The sequence below is a fragment of the Theobroma cacao genome, chromosome 3, assembly GCF_053813885.1.
Source record: "Theobroma cacao isolate CCN51 chromosome 3, ASM5381388v1, whole genome shotgun sequence".
Lineage (NCBI taxonomy): Eukaryota > Viridiplantae > Streptophyta > Magnoliopsida > Malvales > Malvaceae > Theobroma > Theobroma cacao.
The window spans coordinates 44228806-44256796 of NC_142641.1; the positions used below are offsets into that span (position 1 = coordinate 44228806).

The 27991-nt window shown below is 35.7% G+C and overlaps 4 protein-coding genes across 9 annotated transcripts; 2 read left to right on the forward strand and 2 right to left on the reverse strand.

Moving 5' to 3' along the window:
* Nucleotides 1-517: 517 nt before the first annotated feature.
* On the forward strand, nucleotides 518-7054 carry LOC18606463 (PAS domain-containing protein tyrosine kinase family protein). 5 transcript variants are annotated; one of them, XM_018116805.2, is made up of 15 exons: nucleotides 523-930; nucleotides 2731-3118; nucleotides 3229-3330; nucleotides 3425-3529; nucleotides 3905-4451; nucleotides 4832-4872; nucleotides 4966-5034; nucleotides 5121-5221; nucleotides 5518-5596; nucleotides 5685-5783; nucleotides 5873-5941; nucleotides 6103-6152; nucleotides 6242-6323; nucleotides 6431-6525; nucleotides 6611-7054. In XM_018116805.2, the coding sequence occupies exons 1-15, from the start codon at nucleotides 641-643 to the stop codon at nucleotides 6711-6713; spliced, it is 2220 nt and encodes a 739-aa protein (XP_017972294.2). In that variant the 5' UTR covers nucleotides 523-640; the 3' UTR covers nucleotides 6714-7054. The 5 variants fall into 5 exon arrangements, 4 of the variants coding, with proteins under 4 accessions (XP_088661103.1, XP_017972294.2, XP_017972296.2 ...); XM_018116807.2 differs by having other exon boundaries at nucleotides 789-930; nucleotides 2701-3118; XM_018116806.2 differs by having other exon boundaries at nucleotides 803-930; nucleotides 2693-3118.
* Nucleotides 7055-9782: 2728 nt separating this feature from the next.
* IQD22 (IQ-domain 22) lies at nucleotides 9783-14297 on the forward strand. The gene is made up of 4 exons (XM_007040077.3): nucleotides 9783-10508; nucleotides 12296-12496; nucleotides 13116-13193; nucleotides 13319-14297. Exons 1-4 carry the CDS (start codon nucleotides 9993-9995, stop codon nucleotides 14048-14050), a joined length of 1527 nt encoding a protein of 508 aa, XP_007040139.3. The 5' UTR covers nucleotides 9783-9992; the 3' UTR covers nucleotides 14051-14297.
* Nucleotides 14298-15399: 1102 nt separating this feature from the next.
* LOC18606465 (RHOMBOID-like protein 2) lies at nucleotides 15400-19165 on the reverse strand. The gene is made up of 5 exons (XM_007040078.3): nucleotides 18587-19165; nucleotides 16986-17149; nucleotides 16461-16624; nucleotides 15904-16154; nucleotides 15400-15705 (listed from the first exon to the last, which is right to left on the reverse strand). Exons 1-5 carry the CDS (start codon nucleotides 18883-18885, stop codon nucleotides 15594-15596), a joined length of 990 nt encoding a protein of 329 aa, XP_007040140.3. The 5' UTR covers nucleotides 18886-19165; the 3' UTR covers nucleotides 15400-15593.
* Nucleotides 19166-22979: 3814 nt separating this feature from the next.
* On the reverse strand, nucleotides 22980-25735 carry RFC2 (replication factor C 2). 2 transcript variants are annotated; one of them, XM_018116771.2, is made up of 8 exons: nucleotides 25474-25735; nucleotides 24899-25005; nucleotides 24700-24801; nucleotides 24265-24460; nucleotides 23718-23846; nucleotides 23442-23636; nucleotides 23234-23348; nucleotides 22980-23152 (listed from the first exon to the last, which is right to left on the reverse strand). In XM_018116771.2, exons 1-7 carry the CDS (start codon nucleotides 25630-25632, stop codon nucleotides 23238-23240), a joined length of 999 nt encoding a protein of 332 aa, XP_017972260.1. In that variant the 5' UTR covers nucleotides 25633-25735; the 3' UTR covers nucleotides 22980-23152; nucleotides 23234-23237. The 2 variants fall into 2 exon arrangements, with proteins under 2 accessions (XP_017972260.1, XP_007040143.1); XM_007040081.3 differs by having other exon boundaries at nucleotides 22980-23348.
* Nucleotides 25736-27991: the final 2256 nt, after the last annotated feature.

Here is a 27991-nt window from a genome sequence, read left to right on the forward strand (position 1 = left end):
ATCCCACGTTCAACGAAGCCATCATGTAATTCGGACCATCGGTTTCGCACCTGTAGTCCACACGTTTCAACATCATCGCCTCCCAACTGATTGATCAGGCTTGTATAAAAAAGAACAACAGAAATCTCATTTACTACCGACCGTAACTGATTATATCTCTACAATTTGACTAAATCCACGTCAGCAAGATGTAAAATAATTGGAAATGGTTTTGAGTACAAGCAACCTAACCCCACTTGCTTCCTTTCAAACCCATGGCGGCAGGGGTAAGACATGTAACTAAGCCCACAAATTCGGGGCATTTTCGTCATGTTTTTTCAGACAAAATGCTTAATAGTTTCCTTAACCAATAGCAAACTCCTTTCTAAAAATATCAAATCCCTTTCCTCATTCGCCTTTGAGTTCCCCAACGTTACACATGTCCGCACTTGATAGCGTCCCCTACCTGGCCAGGACACGTGGCGGACAACCTTTGACCCCACGATTCCTACACATAAATATTAAATAAGTTAATATTTTATTGCCGAAGACAAATACGATAAGCGACCACTTTGGTAATAAACTAGTACTAATTAACAAAAGCTAACAAAGCATCAGCAGACTTGCATCCAACTCCGGCGAGTCACCGGTCAGTGATTCAATGGCGGGAGACGACTCTGAAGCGAGCCTCTACAGAGTCTTAGTGGATCGGTGCTTGGGTTTGGAAGCGAGTCATGCTAAGTTGAGGGAAGAGTTTGGCGAGCTTGTGCAGCAAGATAAAAGAAAAACAGAGGTGGTGGGGACGTCAGATTCAGGCGATGCCACGCCATATTCCTGTTTCGTAACGTTTCCGGGGTTCTTCTCGACGGGAAGTCCTTTTAAGAACGTGTTGGAGTCCATTGGACATGCTGTTCATGTCTGCTCAGCTTCTTCGGAAAAGATTACATTTTGGTATAGCAAAAACATATATACTTGTTTTTCTTAATTATAGTTTTTTGATGTTTTTATTGACTATTTGAGTAGTGCCATGTTTTTCCTCTTTTGGAAAAAGATTGAGTTTTGTTTGTGGTGATTAGTAGTTGCCTTGATGTACAGTTGAACATATGCAGAAAGTTCAAAGGTCAATGATAGTTGGTAGACTTTAAAAGTTTTTTGTTTCATTTTGATGACTACTATTGGTTTTAAAGTAGTAAACATTATCTTTTTAAGTACAAAGTTGGAAGTTAAAGTTTAAGGTACTAGGTTAACTTTTATGTAAAAGTATAAATCATGTTTGAAATGGAAGTAGTCTCTCAGGACTTTGGGTGAAGTTTATAAGAATGCGAATGTAAAGAAAAATGAAGCATTAGATTAGGTTCTTTTAAAAGTTAAGCTTCTTTTGGATTCTTTATTTGTATTCTTATTGTAATGGCATAGTTCTAAATTATTGTTAAGATGCTTGATAGAAGTTCACATCCAAACTCTGGTTTTCTCTTTCTTTTCTTTTCTTTTATTTTTTCCTTTGCACTCTTCTATTTTGGACGAAGTTCAAGTACCCCTGTTTAGTCCATCTTCAAAATGAATGGCTCTGGTTTATGTTCAGGTAGCAGGAAATTAATTGGCATCAATCAATTTTAAGAATTAATTTCTACAACTGCAAGTGAAAGATTCCCAAACTAGTTATCAGAACCACACGCATATCAAAATTGTCATTAGAATTGTGAGAATTTCTATGATTGATAGTCCGAAGAGCCCCACACTCGTAATGAACACACTTTTGAACTAGAACATTACACTACATATGTTTCCTCTTAGCCTGGTCTTTTAAACGGTTGGTTAATTAACAAGGCTAGATGTGCATCATTTGTATGAAGGATAGAGTTGTTTAGATCATTAATAAGCAGGCAGTACCATTTCGTGTTTGCACATACATGTGTCTATATCTGATAGGTTGAGAGCTAATAATGGTGGAGGAGCTTGCTGTATGTCATACAATGATAATTAGTTATTCATTCCCCAGAAGTAGGAAAGAGAAAGCTTAGAAGTCAATTGAAAATATCCCCAAAAAAAGCTCACGATATTAGCATTTGAATAATTATGAAGTTAGATAGCTGCATAGAGTAAGATGATTCCAATTTACACAACATTTGAAAGTGCAATCCTTCTATCTTAGAAACGAAAGTTTAGAAGAAGTTTGGAATCTTTCCAAGGAAGGTTTTGTGAAAAATAAATAACAAAATGTTTTCTAAGATGTTTTATAGTGCAATTGATTTGTGTTCTTCTCTGCTTTGATAGATATGTGTATCCAACTTAAAACTCATTAGATAGCACTTTGGTCGTGAGGAATGTTGAAATGAAAAGTGTCTTCAATTTATATTAAGTGTAATTGGAAGGACTGTAATTGATACTTATATTTGTTGCTTGTCTCACAAGATATATTACAAAAGTTACAAAAACAGGTTCAGTATGCTTAATTCCTGGTAATAAATTAAAATTACATTGTAGCAATAGAAGCAAAGACCCAAGGTCTTCAACTCATTTGAGATCATTTAGGCATGCTCAGTTTCAGAGAAAGTGAATCTTCGAGTTTGCTCGTAATATTGGTATCTGTATCTTTGGCATTAAGTAACTGTTACTGTACTATACTCAAGTAGTTTGCCCTAAAGATAGAAGTTTTTTTTTTTTTTTTTGCTTGTTTACTGAATCATTCATTGAATCACACATCACTTTCAAGTTGTGCAGCTGACAAAGAAAAGGGTTCTGTTACCACAGGAATCGCTCAGCTGAAAATCTTTTTGGATGGAGGTCCAATGAAGTCCTTGGACAAAGAGATACAGAGCTTCTTATAGCTGAAGAATACAATACACCCTTAAAAAAAATTATGGAGAAATTGAGCTCTGGGAAATCATGGTCAGGTCAGTTCCCTTTGAAGAGGAGGTCAGGTGAAATGTTTATGGCGTTGGTGAGCAAAAGCCCATTATATGAGGATGGTCAGCTCACTGGTATTATCACAGTCTCAAGTGATGCAGCCATTTTTAATGGTATAAATTCAGAGAGTCTGGGAAAATACCAGGATCATGGTAGACTAAGGAGAATAAAGATGAAAAGGATCCAGTGGCATCCACCACGGCCACAGATTGCACCATCTGTTTCTAATCTGGTGCTTATGTATAGCATTGCTACATCTTTGTCCCATTTTCTCTCTTTTCTTTCCTGATTCTATTTTCATTTACTGAAAAGCTTGACATTTTGCACTGTTGAAACACCCAGGCCTCAAGGTTTCTACTCAATAAACAGGCTGGTACTAATTCAAGGGACAAAGAGGATGCTGTGACAAGTACTGAAGACAAGTTAGAGACACCTAATACAGCAGTAAGGCTTTGTTCTGTCAGATTGCATCTCAGCTGGTTCTGTGTATGAGCAGATATCTAACTTATTCTTTTTGCTTTTCTTTGTATTATAAAAGGAAGGTAAATTTTACACAAATTCACATGAAGAGAGCAACCCAGCTGAAGGAACAAGCTGTCGAAAGGATGAAAATGCATTCAATTTTGCTCAACCTTCCAAAATTGTATTGACATTCTTTCACCTTAATTTGTTATGAGCTTTTCCAACTGAGTGTTCGAATGAAAATTTAGGGACGTCATAGTTGTTTTGCCATTTTCTTGCATATAATTAATTGATGTCAGTTCATCTAGGCAATTGTTTAAAAGTTCAAGAATCAGAATTCTTTAGGGAATTTACCCTGTTTCCAATTGTTTGTGCTTGTTTTTATTGTAATTTGAATTGTTTCTGAACTTATTAAAGAGCAGTAGAGTAGACATTTTTGTGTTCTATCCTACTGAAGATTGCATTCATTTTATGCTAATGCAATTGTACCTCACTGTCTATATCTTCTGCCTTTTGTTGACATTTTTTCTTAATTTTGTTGTGGGGATGACTGTAGGCAGCAAAGGTCTTGGCGAAACTGCACGTCAGGGAAACTAGCAACCACAGCAACAAATATGATGAAAGTCTTCAGCAGAATGGCACAACTAGTAGATTGGCAAGGAATGATGTGACAGATGTACCTAATTCTTTTGGAGATTCAAATGCATCAGCTCCGAACCACTTCAATCCTTTATCTGCAGCTGAAAATGCTATTTCAAGTGTACATAAGCACACAAGTCCAGCATCTGTTGAAGAGAAAAATGTTTTAGCCTCTTCAAGAGAGTGCAATGGACAATTTTGCTTAACCAGAATAGGAGATTCTACTGCAGGATTAGCATGCCAAGGAAATGGCAATGAGTTGGAGCTAGAGTTTCCAAATATGGATGCTTCAGAGATGGAAGATGAAGTACAAAAGCATACAGACGGTAAAAACTTCTCAAGTTTAGGGGAGAGCATAGGCAGCCAAGGGAGTTCATCAAGCAAAGGGGATAATGAGTCAAACTCTATTGTTGATTGTGAGATTCAATGGGAAGACCTACATTTGGGGGAGGAGGTTGGACAAGGTAAACTTCTTAGCTATAACATGCATAAAATCCCTGCATGCTGGTGCACATCAGTAGAAAAAAGAGTTTGATCAGCACAGAACTGGATTCTTGCATGATTTAAGAGAACTGCCTATGGTCTATGTTTTAAACAAATTTCGGGATATGTGTCTTAGTAACAATTCCATGAAACCAAACATTTTAAAATGAAGTTCAGTATTTTTTTTTGTTACAGATCCATTTTAAGTGCTTTTTCCAAGAAGTGTTGGTCATTAAATAAACTCTGTAATTGTTTATTGGTTGCGATCAATTTGTTGCCTTCTTTAATATAAGAGGAGTGATAGCACACATGTTAAACTTTTTTTAATATACCAAATCATTTTGTTTGCTTTTGCCTTCAGGCTCATATGCAATTGTTTATCGTGGAATTTGGAATGGATCGGTAAGTTCTTTCACTTCCTAGTTTTGCAATTTCTTATTCCAAATAAGCATGTAAAAGTATTTAATAGCCTGGCAAAATTTTTGCTCCCTGAAGGATGTTGCCGTTAAGGTGTATTTTGTGGGTGAATACAAAGAGTCAACGTTATTAGACTACAAAAAAGAGGTACTTTGAATTCTCTTCAAGTTTCAATGAATCAATATCATGTGGGAAATGAAGCTGATCCTTAGATTCTTTTGCTTACGCTTCAGATTGATATAATGAGGAAACTGAGACATCCAAATGTACTGTTGTTCATGGGAGCAGTGTACTCACAAGAACGACTTGCGATTGTCACAGAGTACTTGCCTAGGTAATGGAGGTGTTATTTTGTCTAAGGGGTACTCAACCAATGATCCTGTGTTAATTATTCCATCTCCAGATGGTCTTTCAGTGTCCTATTATGCTCTTTCCTACCATTTCTTATGCAAGGAATGCTGTGTGTGGATGCGGGTGTGTTTAAACTTACACACAGCATTGGTTCTATGCAATACTCATTCGAATGGTTGATACCTGTGTGCATTTCAGGGATCAGCTTCTTGAAAGGTCCTATGCATGCTGCTCCTCATGATGAATGTACCACTCATACTTATTTTGTTCTGTAATCAGGGGAAGCCTTTTCAAAATACTTCACAAGAATAATCAGGCATTGGACCTTAGAAGGCGTATGAAGATGGCCCTTGATGTTGTGCGTGTTCTCTCTATCTTTCCCCTCACTCCAGGTTCTCTGCTTATTAGCTGTGAAATAAAACCTCACGTTTGTCTTTTTTCTGAAGGCTAGAGGCATGAATTATTTGCATCATAGGAATCCGCCAATAGTGCATAGGGATCTGAAATCTTCCAACCTCCTTGTTGACAGAAACTGGAATGTCAAGGTAACACATATACTGGTTTATTCCTTCAAATAGTTCAAGCAGGTTTGAGCATTTGCAGACTGCTTATTACAGTTCATTTAATGTCTTAGGTAGCAGACTTTGGCCTGTCAAGGTGGAAAAATGCAACTTTCTTAACCACAAAGTCTGGAAGAGGAACAGTAATGATCCCTTCTTCTTTAATAGATCTTGTAGCAGCAAAGTGACAAGAGAAATATCCTTCAGTGCATTTTTTGAATTTGTTTGCATCAATGTTTGTGTATAACAACTTCTTATCATACAACATGTTGCTCTACTTCTTTATATTTTTTTCTAATTGCAGCCCCAATGGATGGCCCCTGAAGTCCTCAGGAATGAACCTTCAAATGAAAAGTAATTGCTTGAAACCGTTTCTTTTTTCTAGCTGGTTCTTTATTTTCTTCTAGAGGGACATCAAATAATACTGACATCAATCTAAACAGGTCTGATGTATTCAGTTTCGGAGTTCTCTTATGGGAACTAGTGACTGTCTCCATTCCGTGGAACAATTTGAACTCTTTACAGGTCTTTTACCTCTTAACACTACAACAGCTTTCTGTGTTTTCTTTAGCACAAAACTGCATAAGCTCTTTGATATCTTAATCTCTACTCTTACTAAAACCACAATGTAGGTTGTTGGAGTTGTAGGCTTCATGGATAGACGATTAGAGCTACCAGAAGGCCTTGATCCTCAGGTAGCATCTATTATCCGTGACTGCTGGCGAAGGTATGTCAATCTTGCACTACTTCCAAACATGGAAACTTAAAAGCTAATAAAAAAACTAACCATTTTGTTGTGTTCAAACAAGCAGTGATCCAGAAAATCGACCATCTTTTGAAGACATAATCAATAGAATGACAGGCATTTTCCCAAAATCTACCACAGGATTGGCTCGAAGGAGCTCAGAGTCTTGAATCTGCAATGGGAGGGAGTTAGCACTATTGTTAACTCTCACTTAGTGGGTAGTCATAGATATACTTAGGCTATAGGAGAAATCAAACTAGTCAACTGTACAAATAACTTAGTACTAGATAGCTTGTCCTACCTTTCATTTTTTCCCCCATTTTGTTTCTTTATTTTCCTTTCAGAAAATAAGGGAAGGGGGATGAAGTGATAGATTTTGGAGTATCATTTTTCTTTAAAAAGAGAAAGAAAAAGCAAAGCTACAACAATGGAAACATGTTTCTTTACAGAAATCTGTTGATCCTAATGTATAATATATTCCAAATTGTTGTGCATGGCAAAGAAAAATAGTCTTCTTATTATTGAAGTCTTTTCTCATTGCAAGTGAGAGGATTCTTTTCCATCTTCTTTCCCCTATGAAATTAAATTTAATGAGAATAACTTTTTTTTATGAACAAAATAAACTAAATAAAATTGGCAAAGGATGCAAGCCCAAGACAGCACAACAAAACCATAAAGGCTTATCACTTGAGAAAATAACAACTTCCCATGTTCTAGCAGCTATTTTTGGCTAATCTACAACCACAGACTAAAATATTCTTGATTAAGTTGATCAAGATATCCTCTACAACATCTGCTTTCAAAAGACTCAGATTCATAGCTAGACATGGCAGCTGAAAGAGCAGAAGAGAAGCTTCCAGTTACTCAAATTCTGTTCCCTTGATTTAGTAAGGGCTACAGCCCAACGTGGACAAGCATCCAAGCTTACCCTCCCATTGCAATTCAGCAGGTTCAGGCCCAAACATGAATCCATATTTTCATTCCATCAAATGAAAAGAACAAATGCTGGTATCATTATTTTCTGTTGACCTGAAAACGAGAGAAATCGCCGTTCTTGTCTAGTACCTGTTATTATATAAGAAACTTGTACCAGGATAATTTCAAAATGAAGTTGGAAGCCAAGTTGATGGATGTCGGCATGAGGCCACGATATCTTTTCTCTGGATTCTGTTTGTTGGTTATCACAGGGAAAGTCCAAGATTTCTACTTTCTCTGTTCCCTTCTCATCCGTCCGATTTTTAGACTCCAAAACAACGACCCTACCTAACCCTCTGTCACTTTTTGACCATGTCTGTCATTTATTCTTCTAATCCTATGGGTTCACTAACCATTGTACAAGTGGGAGACCAATGGGAGATCCTAGTTGCTATACGTTAAGCAGGAGGGTAGGGTGACCTAAAATTTCTCCGCCTGTTCTCTTTCTCAGTGAACTCTCAGAAAATAAGACCGTCTGAGATTCTATTTCCAAGAAAATTTGGCCCGTGAACTCTCAGAAAAACATTCATCCTTGGAAACCCCAACAATGGGTCTAGACTCTAGAGTTTACAGACATAGATATTTATAACCCAGGGCAGCCACTTACTTCAAACGGTCACGTAGGTACTATTAGTAGTACCTATCACATACACATCCCATGAAGTTGAGGAGGAGGGCATTTGCAAACTCTGGTTAAACTAAAACTTCACATGAAAAAAAGAGATAAAACGAAACTTTTAGTGATACTGGTTTGTGATGGAAGTATATGAGTACATTACTTGGCTAAAAAATATAAAAATCCTTCCTCTGTGTATTTCCCTTCACCCTGATAAGACAACAACATTCAAAAGAGTGAAAAAGAACAAAAAAGGACAAGGCTTTTAGCTTCTTTGAACGTACAATTCTTACTCTAGTCTTTTCTTGATCAGACCTGCAAGGACATTAATTATTATTAATACTTATTATTCTTTTTATCATCATCTATAAGACCGGGCTCTGACGTCCGAGCTCACCCGTAGACAGCAAAGCTACACTGCACACATCTACCCTCCTATATATATATATAGAATAGAAAAGCACAGGCTTGAACAAAATCTAATCGTATCCACTTGATTAACCCATCAGGTGGGATTACGAGACACTATAATTACCAACATCTTCTCATTTTCTTTCCACCTTGTGATTTGATCAATCAGAGGTGGTGACCCACTTGTTATTGTTTCACGATCGATTCAGTTGATCATGCTGTGGTGGGTGGAAATGTTGGGAAGAAACGTTTTAGCTTGCTCTCTTCAGTCTCTTCGACTCCAAACAGACCATTCAGCTCTACTTTCTGTTAATCGTTGGTTTCTTTCGAGTTTCGATCGAAGGAAACTTTCCGTTGTCCTGTTTTACTATAACTTTTTGCTGGTTGGGCTGATTTGCCATGGGCCTGGCATGTTGATAATTGATAATCATTATTTAGACCTTACTCAAATACATGAGCAATGTTTGAATATAGTATAATTTCTGATTTGGTGGTATTCACACTCAATCACCATATGAAGAATTCGATTATCGTCTTCACTCACATGCCTGGTAATTAACGTATTGGTTAGGATGGGAATTACTAAATTGTTAACTTTGACTAGTCTTCGTATATTATTATGGCATAATATTAATTTTAATATATCACTAATTGTCATTTTAATATATTATTTTATATTTACGTAATGTTAATATCATATTATTATAAAAAATAAAAATATTATATAATTATATTATCCTATTACATCAATATATGATATGATATAAAATTATAAGTGACATTTTGACTATTAATATTATTATTATTATTCATAAAAATTTATTTATTTAAAATAAAAATATAAAATTTTAATTAAATATAATAAAAATAAAAATTTATTCAAAATTTTTTAAATACATCAAAAACCTACCTTTCAAAAAAATAAATAAATAACTTTTTAAATATTATACATATTATTATTAACATGGTTCATAAGAATTTAACATTGAAATTGCTTAATTATTTCTGTGAACCGGCAGTGGAGTGTGTGAATTCACGCGCCATCTGGGAAAACGCATAACGTTATTAAGTTTATTGTTTAACCATTTCCTCTCACATCACGTCCCAGTATATGGTTTTTTTTTTTTGTTTATTTTCTTGTAATACTATTTTATGATAGAGTTAGTAAATAGAAATAGTAATAAAATAAACATACTCCGTACCGTATAATTTCCGCATTTATATACAAACCATTTTCTTTCTCCCTCCCTTCTCGCTCCTACTGTGAACAAACTTACAGACATCTCCTCTTCCCCACTTGCTTTCGCTCTTTCGTCTCTCGTCTTTCTGCAAATGTATTCCATGAAACCTCACAAACCCATTACTTTTTTCTTCTTTCAACTTCTCCACCATTAAACCAGACCAAGTTAAAGAAGACAAGGAGAGAATAAAGATAAAGAAACACAGAATGGGCAAGGCTTCAAAGTGGTTCCGCAGCATCCTCGGCCTAAAAAAAACCGACTCCCTCCACCAGCTTTCTTCTTCTTCTTCTTCCAAGCCACCGCAACAACAACAACCACCTCATAAAGACAAACGCCGTTGGAGTTTCGTCAAGTCCTTCCGCGAAAAAGACTCCATTATCTCCACTACCAAACACACGGCCGCCGCAAACAGCAGCAGTACCAGTATTGCGAAGTCGTCGCCTTACGGACGTCAGCAGCAACAGAAAGAATATGTTTCCGTCGGCGCGAACGGCGAGTGTGAAGCAGTGGATCCTAACAAGCACGCGATCGCTGTCGCTGCCGCTACCGCCGCTGTTGCCGAAGCGGCTGTCGCGGCTGCTCAAGCTGCCGCGGCGGTGGTTAGGCTCACTAGTAGTAGCGGAAGGAGCGCGCGTGACCCGGCATCTCACGTTAGCAGCAGCTGCGGCGCACGCGAGGAGTTCGCTGCGGTTAAGATACAGTCTGCATTTCGTGGTTATCTGGTTAGTTTTTATTTTTAAAATTTGTTCATTTTTATCGTTTCTGACTATCGATTCTGGTGAAAGCTTTTTCCGGGATTAACAAATAACAACCTGTTGAATGCGCGACACGTGTCCTTCGTGCTCATCTGAGACACCCGATTCTTCCGATTCCGAGGCGTTGAACTCGTTGAACCTTAATTTTGTTCTTCTAAGAATACATTTTCCATGCGAACGAAAACGTTTTTGTAATTATTTATTTTATTTATAAGGAAGAAGAGAGCACGAAAATATACAGGAATCAAAGCTAAGAACTGTTTTGTTCCCATTACTGAATTTAGTTATCTTCGAGATTCGTGTCATTACAAGAACGATGTCGTTTTCCACTTCGTCCTCCCCTCCAGCAGGTGGAAGCAAAGAAGCTACCGACCAAGCTTCCCATTTTCTTACATCCGAGCTGTTTTCTCTTATGTCGTTTATCTTCAAAAACCTCAATAAGTACATCCCCAAAAGAACCTTTCCATTTTAAAGGTACTATGTAAAATAGACATGTCGTTACCTTGCACCGTGGTGCACATTGCGCACCCCTCCCCAATAAAAGCCCTTTTGGACCTTTGCAAGCTTTTGCTTTAGAAATTTCCTCTTCTGTTTCCGTAGCCATGGCGTTTTCAAACATTTAATGGGGCAGAATATAGTTTCTGAGGTTGAGTCATTTGGTTCTATTTCTGGGGTTACTTAGGTAATCTTTCATTTTATATTAAATAGTACTGGCAGTAACTATAGTAATTTAAAGTGGATTATCTAATTTTGGGTGTTAATTAATGTGGGTTGGTTAGTATTGATGATATTTTGGTTGGCTTAGGTTGTGGATTATTATTGCTGTCTAATTATTGAAAGCTTAAAAGGATCTACCCAACAACTCTTTTGCCATGCTCAATAATTATGGAATAATTTATTAGAATACCAAATTAAGAATCAACCCAATTGTCAGCATTTTCTGATCAGAAAGCTTTGAATGCAATGGAACCTTTTTGAGAAATGGATGACCTGGGTCCAAGTATACCTTGGGTTGAATCTTCTGGGTAATGGAAATTTTTGGTTTTCCGGAAAGGTGGGTCCAAACCAGTGGAAACTTTGTCGTGGGTAATATCTCTGTTTCCTTAAGTGCATTTGTATGACTTTTTGGAGATGATATAAAAGGTTTGGTGTTAGTTGGGTACTTCATAGTGGGAACATGATTACACAAAACCCTTTATCTATGGTCAGAGCCTCGTGGGGATTGCTTTTACCGGAGGGGTGGGGCGGCTAGTGGGAAGTCCTTTTCCCCTTTCATATTATGTCAGAATTTTAAATTTCTGGAAAAAAAAAATACCACTACTACCATGAGTCTATGACTATCTATCATCTTCATGGCCCCTGCTACCTTTAAATTTTCAATGTCACTTGTTTTCTGCATTTGCCTTTGGCGCCAGATTTAAACATTTCCCTTACATATCAAAAGTAATTCAATAAATGGTTCAATGTGGTCCTGTTTCCTTGTCTTTTGAACCTTGGTTGTTAGGTCTTTGTGATTGCCCTTTATTCCTGAGCAGATGGTTCTTTGCCTTTTCAGTTGCTTTTTAGTTGTTCTGCTCTTCACCTGTTTCTGTGTTGTGCACAAAGCCATTAACGTAAAGCGCTTTACTTGATAGAAAATGGAGGATTTAACCCAATAGTTTGATATGCTAATAATAATGTAATTATAATGATCCTAAGATGTTTTGTCATATACTAGCTTGATTATATTATACCTTTCTTATGTGCTTTTGAAGGCGAGGAGGGCGCTGCGTGCACTAAAAGGTTTAGTGAGGCTTCAGGCATTGGTTAGAGGTCATATAGAGAGGAAGAGAACTGCAGAATGGGTAAGAAGGATGCAAGCATTGTTGCGAGCACAAGCACGTGCTCGTGCCGGGCGGGCCCAAATTTCCGAGTCTTCACAATCAAGCAGCAAATCTTCTCACTTCCATCATCCTGTAAGTCAGACTTGTTCTTCCCTCCTGTATTTTTTTGAAATTTCTCATGGTAATTTATTTGCCCCAAGTACACCTGCTTTATGGATTGTGGGCTCCTTTCCTTTACACCTCTTGACAACCAGGGCATGTATGAATTTAATATTTATGGTTATTAAATGAATTCAATTTTGTAGAAATTATGATCAGTAGTTGTCATGCCCAATTATACACAGTATATTATAAATTTAAATTAAAAGATATGGAGGGCATTAAAACAAATTGGTAGCAATATTATTATCCAAATTAAGGTACCTATGAGTTGTTGGCCCAAAGACAGTGCTTGCATTTACATCTTTAATCCAACATTTTGTCTGAATATAATAGAAATTAACTCATTTTCTGAGGCATATTGCCTACCACTAATTATGTACTGCAGATATTTATGTTTATCTTTAAATGGTACGATTGCTGAAAGGCGATTTGGTGGGCATATTATCTTGAATTCCTCTCATTACTTTATGAATTGACAAGGGTTGGTTGGATTTATTGCATGGTCACATTTTTCTTTGTATATTAGACTGATATCAGCTTGTCTGTTTTGTAATTGTCGGTGATCATGAAATCTCTTTTTTATACGCAGGGTCCACCAACCCCTGAAAAATTTGAACATGCTATTCGATCTAAGAGTACAAAACATGAACAATCATCAATGCTGAAGGTATGGCCTTTGCGCGTGTTTGAACCTTAAATAGAAATAGGAAGAAAAAAAAGAAAGAAACTTTATGGTAGTACCATTTAGCATTGAATATACATGCTTAACTAACCTATTTCCAACAATTTCAGAGAAGTGGGTCAAAGTCGAGAGGAAGGACTCTTGATAATCATGAGAAAATACCTCTAGGATGGAATCGGTTAGACCGTCGGATTGATGAACAATCATGGGACCAACGAGTGCATTCAACAAGAGTTGGTCCTATGGATGATGATAAGGACGACAAGATCCTTGAGGTTGATACTGGGAAACCCCAGTTCAGCTCTAAAAGGAGAAACCTGTTTCATTCTACACACCTTGCTCTCAACTCTGATCTCTATAGTTGTAGTTTCACAAATTCCAGAGACTCGCACCAAACAGCTCCTAGTCCTTCATCCGGTGAAGTTCAGTCTATAAGTCCATTGAAGTGCTCCCACGAGGTCGAGGAAAGCGCTTTCTGCACTGCTGATAACAGTCCACAATTCTATTCGGCATCATCTAAAGGTGGTAGTTCTAGGGGGAGAAGCCCCTTCACTCCTGCTAAGAGTGATGGCTCCAGAAGCTTTCTAAGCGGCTACTCAGACCACCCAAATTACATGGCTTACACTGAATCTTCAAGGGCTAAGGTGAGGTCTCTCAGTGCTCCGAAACAGAGGCCCCAGTATGAGAGATCTAGTTCAACAAAAAGGTATTCCATACATGGTTTTGCTGAACTGAAATCAAACACTCAGAGGTCTTCGTTGCATGCAAACTTCGCCAGCAAAGCTTACCCAGGATCAGGTCGTCTGGACAGGCTAGGAATGCCTCTTGGGTATAGATACTAAAAACAGTGGTTTCAAGTAATGTCCCAACTATTTTTGGTGTTAGTATTTATCTAATCCTGCTAACTCATGTCCTTCAAATGTTTTTACCTCTTGCTCTAGGAACATTTAGCTCTTTACGTTTAGGTTTAATCATGATGAAGAATCTGACCTTAGCTTTATAACTCTTGTAGCCATCTTTATGTTTTAGGTGCATGTGACTTCCAAAGAATATGTGCTCAAATAGTGTGTCACGGGAAGTTAAACATAATCATAATTGTCTTTTTATCCTTTTTATCTCCCTTTAAGTAAAAGTGATTAAAGTGATTCATTACTGCTTGCTACTCTCTATGCCAGCTTTGCATGCTGACAAAACCCAAAAGGTCCCAAGTCGTGGAAAATTACTCACATGTGAACTAGATCTTGCAAAACCTGTGACATCTTTTCCCATTTCCATCATTCCTTGAGCGACCTTTATAATATTGAACTTTTGGAGTTACTAAGTGATTTAGACTAAATAATGGTTTAGTGACTTGCCCCAATCAAATAAATAATGATACAAAGCAGTGGAACACTGAACTCTGGTTTGTAGTCGTTTTTGTGGCTTTGGCCTTTCCATTTGGCAATGTGTAAACGAAAACAATCAATGGAATTTATGAAGCAGACGGTACTTGAAGATGCCCCACTCAAGATTACATAGACATAAGGTCTTTGTACTGGAAGATTTTGGGTAGATGATGTCGGTGGGTGTACTAAGCTGACCCAAAATCCCAGTCGGGTTTACGGAAATACGGCATCGTATGCAGAAAGTCAAAAACAAGCAGTACATCTCGCATTGAAATGTCTCCATTGGAGAGCAGGCAGCGGATGTCCTATGGCTGAGTGCCAAAGGCCATTGCATTCCTGTCGGTGCCATGTGGCCATGTTCTGATCAGAGCAGTGGGGTTGCTCAAGGGGCACCAATTGTTGGTACAATGCCTCTAGTTCTTTGGAAGATCAAAGATACTTGAAGATTTGCACAACAGGTATTGTTTGTTACAGCATCCGTCAGCTGCAATTGTCGTGTAGTTTGGTTGTCACAGTTAAGGTCTTGCTTTTCCCATTTTGCCAAGTGATGTTATTTGGTTTTTCCATGGTTACTTGAGGAAAGAAAAGGGTTTCTGAATTACACTTGGAACTAAACTGTCATTTAAAGGTGTGCAAGTAGGCAAACAGAGCAGAGCTCTGGGACTGGCTGCGGCAGGGACAAAAACGGAAAAAGCAACTTTGGCTGCAACTACAGGAAAAGAAAAAAGAGAGAAATCCTTTTATCTGTAGGTAAATTTGCATACAATCAGAATGTATATCTATATATATATATATATATATATATATATCAACCAAATATATAACAATGGATTCTCTGATGTCCAAAGATATATAATCTCAGAAGTCAAAAACTATGCATATACATAAGCAATACCAACTCGAAGAAATTAACAAATGAATAAAATATAAAAAAGGGGAATCAGGAAAGAATCGGTGAGCGAGATCAAGTCTAGGTATGGTAGTATTCGTAATGTTTGCATTAGTTTCCACAGCGCCATTTTGATGTAGGCACACAGCTCAGGTAATGGCACCAGCTGCAATGGTCGTTTCCGTTCTCTCCTCTAAACAGCATTACCAACCCAACTGTGAAACTGCATCATTCAAAAAGAAAACAGTTGATTAATCTTTCTTCTCACTAGGATAAAATCACTGGTGTAAGCTATAAACCCTGGGTAAGCATTGAACACAAGTAACTAGAAGAATCATCTATGGCAATTTTAGTTTCAATAAGGAAACCAAATGAATATTCATTTCCTAGATGTCAGGCAAAACCTGGGGTTTCAACTTACCCAACAATGAGTAAAACCACAGCAATCACCCAGAAAACATATTGGTATGCCTTGTGCTTAGATTTTACACGAGCACCGGCAGGAAGGTGCTGACGTTCCACCCACCCAAATTGGGGACGGAGCAGCAAAACAAACCCAAGGAGAAAGCCAGCAAAGAAACCTCCAATATGTGCAAAGTTGTCAACATGAGGAAGAATCCCTACTGCCAAGTTAATGGCAATGATGATTACAAGTGTGATGAGAGCTGCAGCCTACAATACAAAAGAATTTAATCTCCTAAATTACTTGTCAAGCAATAGGTAAAAGCTCTAGAATAAATACTTAAATGATACAACCAAGGCAAACATTTAAATAGCAACAAAACCACATTCACCCATTACCACCCATTCTCCTCCCATTTTTTTTCCCTTTTGATAGCATTTGCTGATCCTTAGATCATGGGGGCCAAGATCTACTTATCTTAAGCTCCAAACATCAAGGCAACTATTTCCAAATTGCATATAGCATATAAAAGCTTTCCTTCCTAAGTAGATAGAAACAAAGGGCAAGTAACATACCTTATTTGTATAGATAGTCCAGTTAGTCAAAAGCTCTGATAACATTGCTCCAAGAAGGCCAAATAAAGCACCAGAGGCACCAACAGAAATATTACGCTGAATGAAAAGAGAAGATAGTATGCTCCCACCAAATCCAGACAATAGATAGATAAGCCCAACTCGCACTGTCAGGGGAAAGAAAACATATCAGCTATAACACCACAATGAAAGAAACAAATTTACAAAATCACCCTCTAGGAAGATATCCAAAGAATAAAATTTACAAAATTAAGTTGACCATAATACTGTTGGAATAAACAAATTCATCTACCAAGTAATGCAATCAATGGATCATCTACAAGACACACACACACACACACACATATATATATATGTATTTCATTTTGTTGATCGATCAAGACTGAACCAACACATACACTTTGAAATGTTACATATTGTAAAAACATATTATATGATGCAAAAATTTTCCTGAGAGAAAATTTGGAATAATCAATCAAACATTAAAAAAAAGGACAGATCACATACCGAATCCAAATTGCTGTTCAAGGCGAATTCCAATAAAGACCAAGCTCAACATGTTTGCAAGCAGATGAATAACACCTGCATGCAACCAGATGCAAGTGATAAGCCTCCATCCTTGATCACCATGCACTACCTTGTTCCACTCTAATGCTCCCAATTTTTCCAATCTGAAGAATGGGGAGGAGTATTAGCAAATTACCAGAGCTACAACTATCACCAATGTCACAGCCTAATAAAAAAAAGGTTGCTAGAGATAGAAAAAGAAGAGAACAGGACAGATACCATTGAGATATAGCACGTTCATGTTTACAATTACTCTCTCTTCAATCCAGTGAAAAACTGAAAATTATGTACATACATATATTTAATGCAAATAGCCTAAACCAAAGTTTTGATTTTGCATTAGACCAATCAAAAACAAAAGCAAAACTGCTCTCTATTATTTAATTAAGACCCATGTCTTTTCCTACTTCAACTTCAATAAAACCATGCATCCCTAAATGACTGAGCAACTAACTGCATTACCCAGTCAATAACTCCCACACCGGCATTCTAGTAATATTTGATAAAGTGAAACATTCCCTTCAGTATGTCAAATTGTTCAGAAATTATGACAAGTAAAATAAACAGGTATTAACTTCTTGATCCTGGAATAATATGCGACCTCAATACCCTTCTGTTCATTTACTACATTATGGCAAGCAGCAAGAGGAATTCACTAGTTGACAAAAGAGCAAGAAGTCAAATCAAAATCCAGAACCCCTAAGGTATTAACAGAAAAACCACCCACGTTCGATTGCTATTAAGCAAGAAGAGGTTCCTAATCATAAAATTGTCCCCACTACACATCAGCTAGACAAAACAAACCATGACATACTAGAAGTCAAGTAATGGACTTTTGTTAACAATCCCATATTGAGAATTATGAATACTATTAAAATTAACGAGCAATAACAGACCTTATAAGTTTAAACAGAACCAACCAAATCACAAAAATTTCCAGTTTCCAGTATGTATTATTATCCATCATCTCATAGTCAGAATCAAATAAATCACAGATTGATAAATCCTCTTGCATAATCAGAGGAGGATCCTATGAGAGGATCAACTGGACTGAAGTTGAATCATCAAAGAATATCTTCCTACATAAACAACTTTTAAAAGACATTGACAAATAGTCCAAAAAGTTTCAGGAACATGCAATTCAGAATCTATGACTAATCCCAAAAACTGACAAGCACTCTTCTTTTTGTCCTTGTTCATTTGTTATTCATGATTATTAATCAATCGGTTCTGGGACTTGGCTGTATACTATTGTCTCTTTAGAATTGGTGTTTTAGAATTTGAAAGACACAAAAGTAGCCTCAAGTTCAATTCCAGTCCAACTCCCTATTTCACTGCAGCAATACATTAGCTACCATATCACAAGTCCTTAAAATTAGAAATAAACTAATAGAAACACAAAACTAATGCATAAAAACACAAAATTTCAGAAACCAAAAATCCCAGACTCAAGCAAAACCAAACCAAAGACTCCAGAATGTTGGTTTAAAACCAACAAAAAAGAAAAACGTCAAATTTAGAGATGCGTCGATGTGACTTACGTATTAGAAGAAGGACCAAAGAGAGGGTTTTCTTTCAAAGGTTGAAAAGAAAGCCTGCCAAGAAACTTAGCCACACAGCTCCCTTCGATTCCCAGATTGTTCTTAGGACAGTTATTGATATACATCACCACAACAAAAACAGCAACATTAGCCACCACAAACATCGGAACAAGCCACGAAGTCCATTGCTTTTCAGCACTTTCCATATAGTATGGACCTGTAGAAGCTGATTGGTAATAGTTATTTGCCCTGTTCTTCCCATTACTTCCTCCTCCTCTCTCCAGATCCCCACTGGCCATTCTCCCTCAGAAAAAAGAAAATCCTTACTTTCCACCGCTTAATGGATACAAATTCGAGATCTTTTTTTTCCGGGTCTTTTTTCTTTTTGAAAAGAAATTGAGATCCAATTGAACTTTAGATATATATGTGAAAAGAGCGGCTTGCAAGAAAAAATCAATGACTAGGAATGGACAAAAACAAAGAGAGAGAGATAGTTGGGTTTTGTTCTGTCTCTGGAGCTTTCCTTTGTTTCCTCTTCTTCTTGTTGTTATGCTCGCAGATTTAACCGTTGAAGTTAAAATATAGCACAGAGTTTTTTTTTATATTCACAATTGGTTTTAGAACGTCCCTTTCTCTCTCCCCATCGGTTACTTCTCGGTGGATTGTCAGGAAGGCGGTGCGGTTGGATAGAATCACCACTTGTTCTATGCAATAAAAGAAAATTAAATAAAATAATAGTTTACTTCAAATTACTTATTTGCCCTTTTCTTTTGATTTGTTGGGTACAATTTTCTTTTACTTCTTGGGTACTATTCAATCCCAAAGATGAGAGTACGGGTTTTAATTTTCTTTTTGTTGCTGATAAGATTGTGATTAATTATACTCATAATAATTCGACAAAAGGAGGTTGGGAGAAAGAGGAATTGTGAGAGGAACTGATGATATGAAAAGCAGTGAAAACTTGGGGTTCTCTCTTCTTTTGATCCTTTTAATTGGAGTATTTGGATAACATTAGTGAACCCCAAATTCTATAAAGTGATGCACTTTTCCCTTCTTTTCACCTTTTCATGCAAGACCCGAACGTTATGGAATGTGAATCTCCACTTTGTAATTATATCTTTCCCTTTGTATTTCTTGTCAATGGAATGATTAAAATGTATTTCTCTAAAGTGTTAGATTGTGTAGTAAACAAATCCAGTTGGAAAAAAAGTTTAATCACGTTCAAGTCAAGCTTGCATCATTTTTCTATCTGGTCATTTTCGAATCGGTTCATCATGTTGTATTTGGAGTTTGTTGATTGAGTTTTAGTTTCATTAGCTCACCTGTTTTACTACCCCCACCCCCCTTTTCCATTTTTAGATTATATTAACTCGCTTTTAGGTTGGCAAAATTATGTTAATTAATGACTAATCTCAAAGTTAAACCCTGAATAAATAAATAAATAAAATGTCATTATTGGTGATATTTCTTGAATCGTGATTATATAAATGTATATTTATTTTGAAGCAACTTCATTATTGGCATCAAATTATTTTAATTATATAGAAGTGGAATTTTTTTCGTTGGAATGATATCATCGTAATGCATTGTGGAGTTGTGGTCTGGACAGGCAAAGGTTTTTTTTGGATGAGATGACATTTGTGGTCGGCCCCCTTTCTTGTCATTAGAGAAACAAAATGAAGCTTGGCTTAGGTGAAACACAACCTTGTCTCGGTTCCATAATTATATTATCTATCCTGCCAGAGACATGACTCCTTCTCCAAATAGAAAAACCTTTGACAATTCACAACTGGCATCATCTTCCAACGCAGTTTCTTTTAAGCAACAAATGTTGATCAACTTCTGAATGACTTGCTTGTCTTCTTAAACCTTACTCATTTTAAGGATGTAGACGGCCCTCCATCCACCCATTTTGTAGTTGTCTTTCTTCTATGGGTTGAAGTACAAAGTCAACCAATTAAGATAATAAACAACATTTTTTTTTTGTCTAATGCGTCAAGCATTCCGGCTGAGCATATGTAACGACAAACAAAATAACAAAATCTCTTGATTTTATATTGGAAAATTATCATAAGCAACTTCAAGTAGAGATTGATGTGAAAGGTAGACCATTTTCAAGATACAGACTGCTCAATTTGCGTCTTTAAGAGGACAGCCTTTAGTATGGTCCTTGTAGCTCAAGCCTTCCTGATGAATGGCTCATCTCACACACGAAAATGTCAATAAAACCTTTAATGAAATAGGTTTAAGGGTAGCAATTGGAGGCTTTTTTAACCATACAAGTTGCTTAAATAGTTTCCATAGGTTTTGAAAGGATTACAGAAGGGTAGCTCAGTCCTTTTGAAGAAGAAAAACAAGTGAATGGCAGGTGAGGTGAGGGAAATTAGTATAAAGAGTAAAGACGCGTATGGATGATTCGAGTGGGAAAGGCCAAGGAGGGGAAAAAATGTGACGATGAGATTACGCGGAGGGTGGAGTTGTTTGTAAGAAGCGCGTGTCTGCGTGCAAAAAACACTGGAAATGTGAGTGCGAATATGCGAAAAAAGAAAATTTTAAGAGAGTGTGAGGCGTGAGTCGGCAGTTTTGGTTGGTGAGTTGTGGGCTGAATTGATCGCTTTGAAGCTACTCTTGGCTCTTGGTGCCTCTGCCAAATGGCCTTTTCTCACTTTCTTTTCAGTCCCTCTCATCCACCAAATATACACCTCAAGCCTCATCAAGGTTTAGATTATAGTCTATTGTGGGTGACCGCAACAGTTTTAGAATGATTTCCAATTTTAAAGCATTACAAACCTAAAATGCATTTGTTTTGGGGAAATCTTAAAAACTCTCAAGCACAGCTTTATTCAACAATAATCCCATTACCGTCTTGGAAATTTTGTTTGTTTTGTTTCAGTTCCACATCAATAAAACAACGAATTTTGCCTGTTCTATGTGTAGAAATAACATCGAGGTGGATTGATAACAAGTGGCATTAAATTCAAGTAATTTGGAACTAAGTCTCTATCTACCGGATAAAACAATTTCTTAAAGCATTTGGAAAATCAAGTCCCTATCCGACCAAACAAAAGTATTTCGTAATTATTTATATTGAATTGTCACCTGTATTTAATGATATGATCGAATCAAGATCCCTACATCACGGCACCTTGTTGAAGGTCCCTTTTATCATGTTTCCATTTTAATGAGAATATGGAGCACCTTCAATGAAAGTCACATTGAAGATAATAAATGCACACGTAATATTCTATGAATAGAACTGTTTTCCTCCTAAAACGTGCAGTGTAAATCCTTATCAGTTCATAATTTATCAAGTCGGTAGCTTCAAATATATCACGATGTTATGTTCTCAAAAAATGAAAAAGTGGGAATGGAAATTTCTACTTTAAACTTCAAAGGGAGAAAGAGTTACTGATTAAAACAACGGCTTAAGCAAATACCAATTTTTTACCTATAGACGTGAAGCTATAGCCTATATGGGCCAGAAAGAATTCTTCAACATAAGTAGCAACTAGCAACTACTAACAACCAGTGGAACTATCGTGTGCCATGGACCCACTCTCCTCTCTTCTACCCATATACTTAAGTAAAATTAAATTATTTCCTAATCAAATTGGAGTAAGATTTGAATAATAAAATTATGATCCATAACAAGTTCAGATAAGATTTAAATTGTTATTATAAGATACCTAAGACTTCTTGAATCTAATTATAAATAATAATTTTTTAATATTTAATTTTAATTTTATACATTTTTTTATAAATTATTTGTAAATAATAAAATAATTATAAAAATTCATTAATTATTCTAAATATGATTTTAAATTTTAATTTTTTTTGAATTAATTTTCATTAATAATATACATAAAAAATTTTTAATTTATTTTTATTTTGAATTCGAATTCAAATTCTGATTTTTTAAAAATATTAATAATCAGATTCAAATATTAGGTGTTAATTTTTTATTGAGTATAGATAAAATATGATTAATTAAATTTTAATGAAATTCGAATTCGATACCTCAAAATTTAGGAATTCGGTTCCTCAAAATTAAAGCATACTCTACCCAGCTACCATTCCTACCCTGGTCCACGTTCTACAATCCCTCAAACTTCCTCAGGCCCACACCCCACTTGCCCATCATCAGATTGTTCAGCTAATTCATGGGCTTAGGCCGAACCACCGACGCCATGCCAACCTACTCCAAGTTATTGACACTAAATAAGCCGTTCTTCTCAGTACTCTGTATAAGCTATGAACGACAGAACAATCAGCATTGGTATACTATAAATTGAACCCAAAAGCAACTTGATTTTGTTATGAAACTAGTGAACCAAACTAGTGTACCATCATTTCTGAAGACAAATGTTAAGTATGAGGATAGTGGCATCTAAAGTAAAACAATCAAAAGATTCACCAACTTCATTCATTACCTTGAAATACAGGAGCCATGGTGGAGAAGTCAAATTGGATGGTGATAAGCTCCGGAATTGGACCACAAGTTCCCATATAAAAGCAACAACTTCAGCACTCCATGAACAATCAGAACAAATGGTCTTTGTAAGAAACCTAATGTTAAAGCAACATCACAATATATTAAAGGTTCTTGCCATCAGGACCCCAGATCTAGCAGGTTCTAATTTTACTAACCAACTTATGCCGCTTTAGCAGTTTCACGAACTAGAGAAAACTTCGCCAGCAGGCCACACAACTGAAGATATGAACCAACTCCATCACAGATTCTCATATGTGCAAACCCTGTTTCCTACAACTCAGCAAGAAACGAGAATAAATATTGCAACAAAACTAGACTTTCTGCTAAGATGAAATAAATACAGGCCTAGCAAGATAAATGAACCTTCATAAATTCCAATTTCAAGTACTCAGCCATATCATAATTTTTTATAATTCTGAAAAGTGTTGTGATTATATCAGTAGGAGAATAGCCCAAATCATATAGTTGCTTCAGGCCCAAACACGCATCATCAAATCTCCCTTCAAGTACATAGCGGACCATGTTCTTCACATGCAATGGATGAGGCTGGTCACAAACCTGAAAAGAAACCGACATTTTATGGCATTTCCAAAGTCAAATAACATGCCAAAATGTTAGGAGTCCTTTCTGAGTTATAACCTTGAAAACATTTTCTTGGTTGACAAAACGGAATCCACTGAATGTAGCCTGCAAGTTGTTCAATGCCTGCCTCATATCACCATCAGCAGTGAAAATGATGGCTTCAAGACCTTCTGGAACATACGGAACCTTCATTGATTGCAAAATTAGGTCAATTATGCATTGGCATCAACTTAAAGAACAAACAATGACGATAAGCTTTCCAATATTTCAGAACAATGAACCTTTAAGTCATTCACCAGAAAATTTAAATAATCGTTTCAGAGTAAGTAGATAGGACTTTCCATCTCTTTCCCATTTTTGGCTAACAAATGGAACCATCTGTTACTATATTTTCTGTAATAAAGCAATTAAACAAAGAAGCCACTCCCTCAAAAGGAAAAATGGTGAAATTCGCAACAACAGAAGTGTTAGCATTTGATAGAGGCTCGTAAATAAGAATGAAACAAGTAGAAAAAAAAGTACCCTAAACAGAAGTTCACACATTCTGCCAATATATGCAGGTAAGATGCAGGATTGCGAAAAGTATTGTGGGAAAACTTTGTACCTTTTCTGCATCTACCACCACCATGAGACGGCCTAGAATCTCTTGATCAGATAACCTTGAAAACCGGACTAGGGCACATCTGCTCTGAATAGGCTCAATGATTTTAGACGATGTATTGCAAGCAAGAGCAAAACGAGTAGAGTTTGAATATATTTCCATTGTCCTCCTCAAGGCTTGTTGTGCACCAGATGTCATGCTAACCATTATAAAATATATACCCATCATATACTCAATCCAAAACAAAGGAAAAAAAAATAGTTAATTCAACTGTAAGTTATAGCAGTACATATAAACTCAAAATCAGAAGATGCCCCCAATGTAAATACATGAAAGTTGAATGATTATACAAATCTTAGCAGATAAAAGCAAAGTATCAGAAGAAACAAGCTTGATGATTAACATCAAGACTCACGGAACATTGTTATCAGTTCTTACCTGTCAGCTTCATCCAGGATAACTATCTTGTGCCGCCCAGGAGGTAAAGTTACTTTCTTTTGAGCAAACATCTTAATTTTGTTCCTGACAACATCTATACCCCTATACAAGAAAAAGGAAAGTGATAAGGGAATATGAGAACATACAATTCAAAAGTTAAAGAAATTAAAATGCCATGGAAGCCCAAACGTTCACCTACCTGTCATCAGATGCATTAAGCTCCAAAACAGCCTCCTTATAGTTTGTCCCCAAAAGCTCATGTGCAAGAGCCAGAATACTAGTTGTTTTACCAGTTCCAGGAGGACCCTGAAAAATGTCATGCAGAATATTCATGCAATGAAGAATTCTTGTTCATTTCTTAGAGCTTTTTTATTTGCTTTTGTCATTAACTCATTAAACACATTAAACCCTTGAATAAACAACAATCTAGAAAACATGTTTTCACTACACTAGAACTCACCTACAACTAAGGCAAAAGACCATCCTACTTATTTTATTGTCCTTGCAACAAAATTAGGTTTTTCACTCCGAATTGATAAAATGTCTCGAAAACAAAATTCTTAAAATCCTCCTTTCGTAAATATTTCATCTAACAGTAAATATCACCACATTTTCCAACGCTTAATCAAAATCCACCAGTTATTCTAGCAAAATCTTCATTATGATAACTTGGGGATTTTACTACATTAACCGAATCGGATAATTCCCGTAGTTATAAACCATTTTAGGTGGCTATTAAGCAATTCAATCGTAATTAGAGGTTGCAAAACGTACGGATAAAATGAGATTGGGCATGTTGCCATCGTGAGCGATGACTTGGAGTCGAGACACGGCGTCTTCGTTGCCGACGATATCCGAGACTTTGTTTGGCCGGTATTTTTCCACCCACGGCACGTCGTAACCGCCGCTGCTGGATGATGAGGAGGACGCCATTTTTGTGTTGAGTCACTGAAAGCTTTGCTAAGTGCCTGGTATTTACTATGAAGAAAACCCCTTGCACCAAGGGCCCAGACACGCCTCTGCTTCAATTTGGAGGGAAATAGAACAAAATCCACAGCCCCTTCCCCGCTCTTTACTTCTTTTCCTTGGAGGGTCTGTAAATTTGTAAAATTGAAGCAATGGCCCTTGTCTTTTATTATTGTTGTAAATGCCCCCCAAAAGGAGGAGTTTACATTCCAGGTGTCAGAAATAGGAAATATAACACCTACAGTTGTAATTTGTGCTTCTACTATATTCATCTAAAAATAATTGTAATATGATTTTAATCAGACTACCAAAAGTTTTCATATGTTTTGATTAACCCAACCGAATTTGTAATTGAATTAGTTTAATCATTTTTCTCTCAAAAGTCATTCCATGTTGAAATCAATTTTAAATTTTAACTAAATTATGTAAATTTACCATCATAGTTTGCATTTAATCAAACAAATACCATGTTTGGTAGATTTAATAATTTGTATTTTTTGTATTTAAACTATATTGTGTAAACATAAAATATTAATAGTTATATGAGTCAACACAAACATAACATAATTAAAATCTAAAACACATATACATATATATTTAATAATCATATAATATGGCACGATACAATTAATATGTTTATTAAACATATCAAGTTAAATTTTATATGACACAACATCATTAAAAACATGATTAAATGATTAATAAAATTTAATTTTTAACACATTCAATATAGTTAATACACTATTAAATTAAATTATGTATAATTAAAATATAATTTTATTATTCAATTTTAAAATCAATAATTATAATAGCAAGATAATAATATCATCAAATATAATAAAATTTAACATAAATAACATTGGTAAATGTGTTCACTTTACCACTTATATGACAACACAATAACCATGTTTGAAACGTTTAAAACTTTGACTCATTTAAAATACAAAACATGAAAAAAATTAAACTTAAATTCATTTAATTTTATATCTTTATATCATATCTAAAATTATCAAGTCTTGCTTTACGGCTCTAATGATCCACTTCTATGGAGATTAAGGGTATCCTCTCTTTGGATGTAAGATTGGCACTTACTTGCTGCAAAAAACATTTGTTTCTAAACTTCTCTCTTCATTTTTTTTTTTAATACTTGGTATGCCATTTCTCTTTCTCATCTTTATAATCACCCTTCTTCTCTCGAAGAAGTAGAAAAACTTGTTGATTTAATATATCATTGGCTTATAAGTTTTATTCTATTATTTACTTTGAATTGTCTTAACAATATTATTGGATTCACCTATAACCAATCATCTAATTTTCAAAAAGGTTATTTACATTGAAACAATTATCTTTTAGGGTTTTAAGATATCTTAACCCTAATCGATATACATGGATCTACAGTGAAAATGAGTGGTGTTGACACCACTCATTCATTGAAGTGCAAAAAAAATTTATTTGGTATATTATTTAGTTAATTTTTTATATATTTAATTATATCAATGAATTTATTAATTTTTTTGTAATTTTATTAAGAGTGGAGTCAAAGATTACAAATCAAAGTAACTTATATACTAATATTTAAATACTATAAAAAAATAAATTTTTTATTAAAAAGTTAAAATATAAATTATTCTCCCTTTCCAAAAAAATTACTTTCTATAATTAAACCTAAATTACTCTTCCTCTCTCAAAATATTACCTTCTATAATTTAATTTTCTTTTTCTTATTATTAGTTATGTTATAACATTATTTAAAAATTTTATGAGTCTAACTTTAACGACATAAATTACCAGTCTTAGTTTATTGAGAAAACCGACAAAGATTTTATAATTAAAGTGGTACATCGAACATTTATATAGCTTGGATACCATATTGAACATTGGCCCTATCTTTGAGGCACCCTTTGTGTAATTACCGCATAACTTTGTAAGTGAGGTAGCAACTTTAGTTTCTGTATTATTCTTTACCCCTCTCTTTATCATGCTTCTGAAAAGGGCAAAAAAGTGAACAAGTTTGTATTAAGGTAGCCTAGTCAATCCCTACCTGTAGAAAATTCTCCCAGCTAAAGGAAGAAAATTAAGTCAATCAATCAAATAATTGTTTATGTTTGAAACTCATAGCGTTGAATTCAAAAAATTGATTAATTTAATCTCCTATTCATTTTGAACTCTCAAGTATTTATCTTATTAGTTTATACATAATCTATTTATTTAAAGAGCAGAGTTCGAATCCCCCTCTTTCAATTATAAAAAAAAAAAAAATCTCTTATCCATTGAGCATTGTACTAGTAATTTTATTAATTTTAATTTTCAACATTACCATAAAATA

What these genes read in the sequence shown, in the direction of transcription:
- IQD22 (XM_007040077.3), top strand. Translation starts at nt 9,993, where the DNA reads ATGGGCAAGGCTTCAAAGTGGTTCCGCAGCATCCTCGGCCTAAAAAAA. An exon ending in CTGCATTTCGTGGTTATCTG is followed by an intron (nt 10,509 to 12,295) that starts GTTAGTTTTTAT and finishes GTGCTTTTGAAG; the next exon opens with GCGAGGAGGGCGCTGCGTGC. An exon ending in AACAATCATCAATGCTGAAG is followed by an intron (nt 13,194 to 13,318) that starts GTATGGCCTTTG and finishes CAACAATTTCAG; the next exon opens with AGAAGTGGGTCAAAGTCGAG.
- RFC2 (XM_018116771.2), bottom strand. Translation starts at nt 25,632, where the DNA reads ATGGCGTCCTCCTCATCATCCAGCAGCGGCGGTTACGACGTGCCGTGG. An exon ending in CTTAATGCATCTGATGACAG is followed by an intron (nt 24,802 to 24,898) that starts GTAGGTGAACGT and finishes TTTCTTGTATAG; the next exon opens with GGGTATAGATGTTGTCAGGA. An exon ending in TGGTGGTAGATGCAGAAAAG is followed by an intron (nt 23,847 to 24,264) that starts GTACAAAGTTTT and finishes CAATCAATGAAG; the next exon opens with GTTCCGTATGTTCCAGAAGG.
- LOC18606463 (XM_018116805.2), top strand. Translation starts at nt 641, where the DNA reads ATGGCGGGAGACGACTCTGAAGCGAGCCTCTACAGAGTCTTAGTGGAT. An exon ending in ACAATTTGAACTCTTTACAG is followed by an intron (nt 6,324 to 6,430) that starts GTCTTTTACCTC and finishes ACCACAATGTAG; the next exon opens with GTTGTTGGAGTTGTAGGCTT. An exon ending in ATCCGTGACTGCTGGCGAAG is followed by an intron (nt 6,526 to 6,610) that starts GTATGTCAATCT and finishes TCAAACAAGCAG; the next exon opens with TGATCCAGAAAATCGACCAT.
- LOC18606465 (XM_007040078.3), bottom strand. Translation starts at nt 18,885, where the DNA reads ATGGCCAGTGGGGATCTGGAGAGAGGAGGAGGAAGTAATGGGAAGAAC. An exon ending in TGAACAGCAATTTGGATTCG is followed by an intron (nt 16,625 to 16,985) that starts GTATGTGATCTG and finishes TTCCCCTGACAG; the next exon opens with TGCGAGTTGGGCTTATCTAT. An exon ending in GTGGTTTTACTCATTGTTGG is followed by an intron (nt 15,706 to 15,903) that starts GTAAGTTGAAAC and finishes TGAATGATGCAG; the next exon opens with TTTCACAGTTGGGTTGGTAA.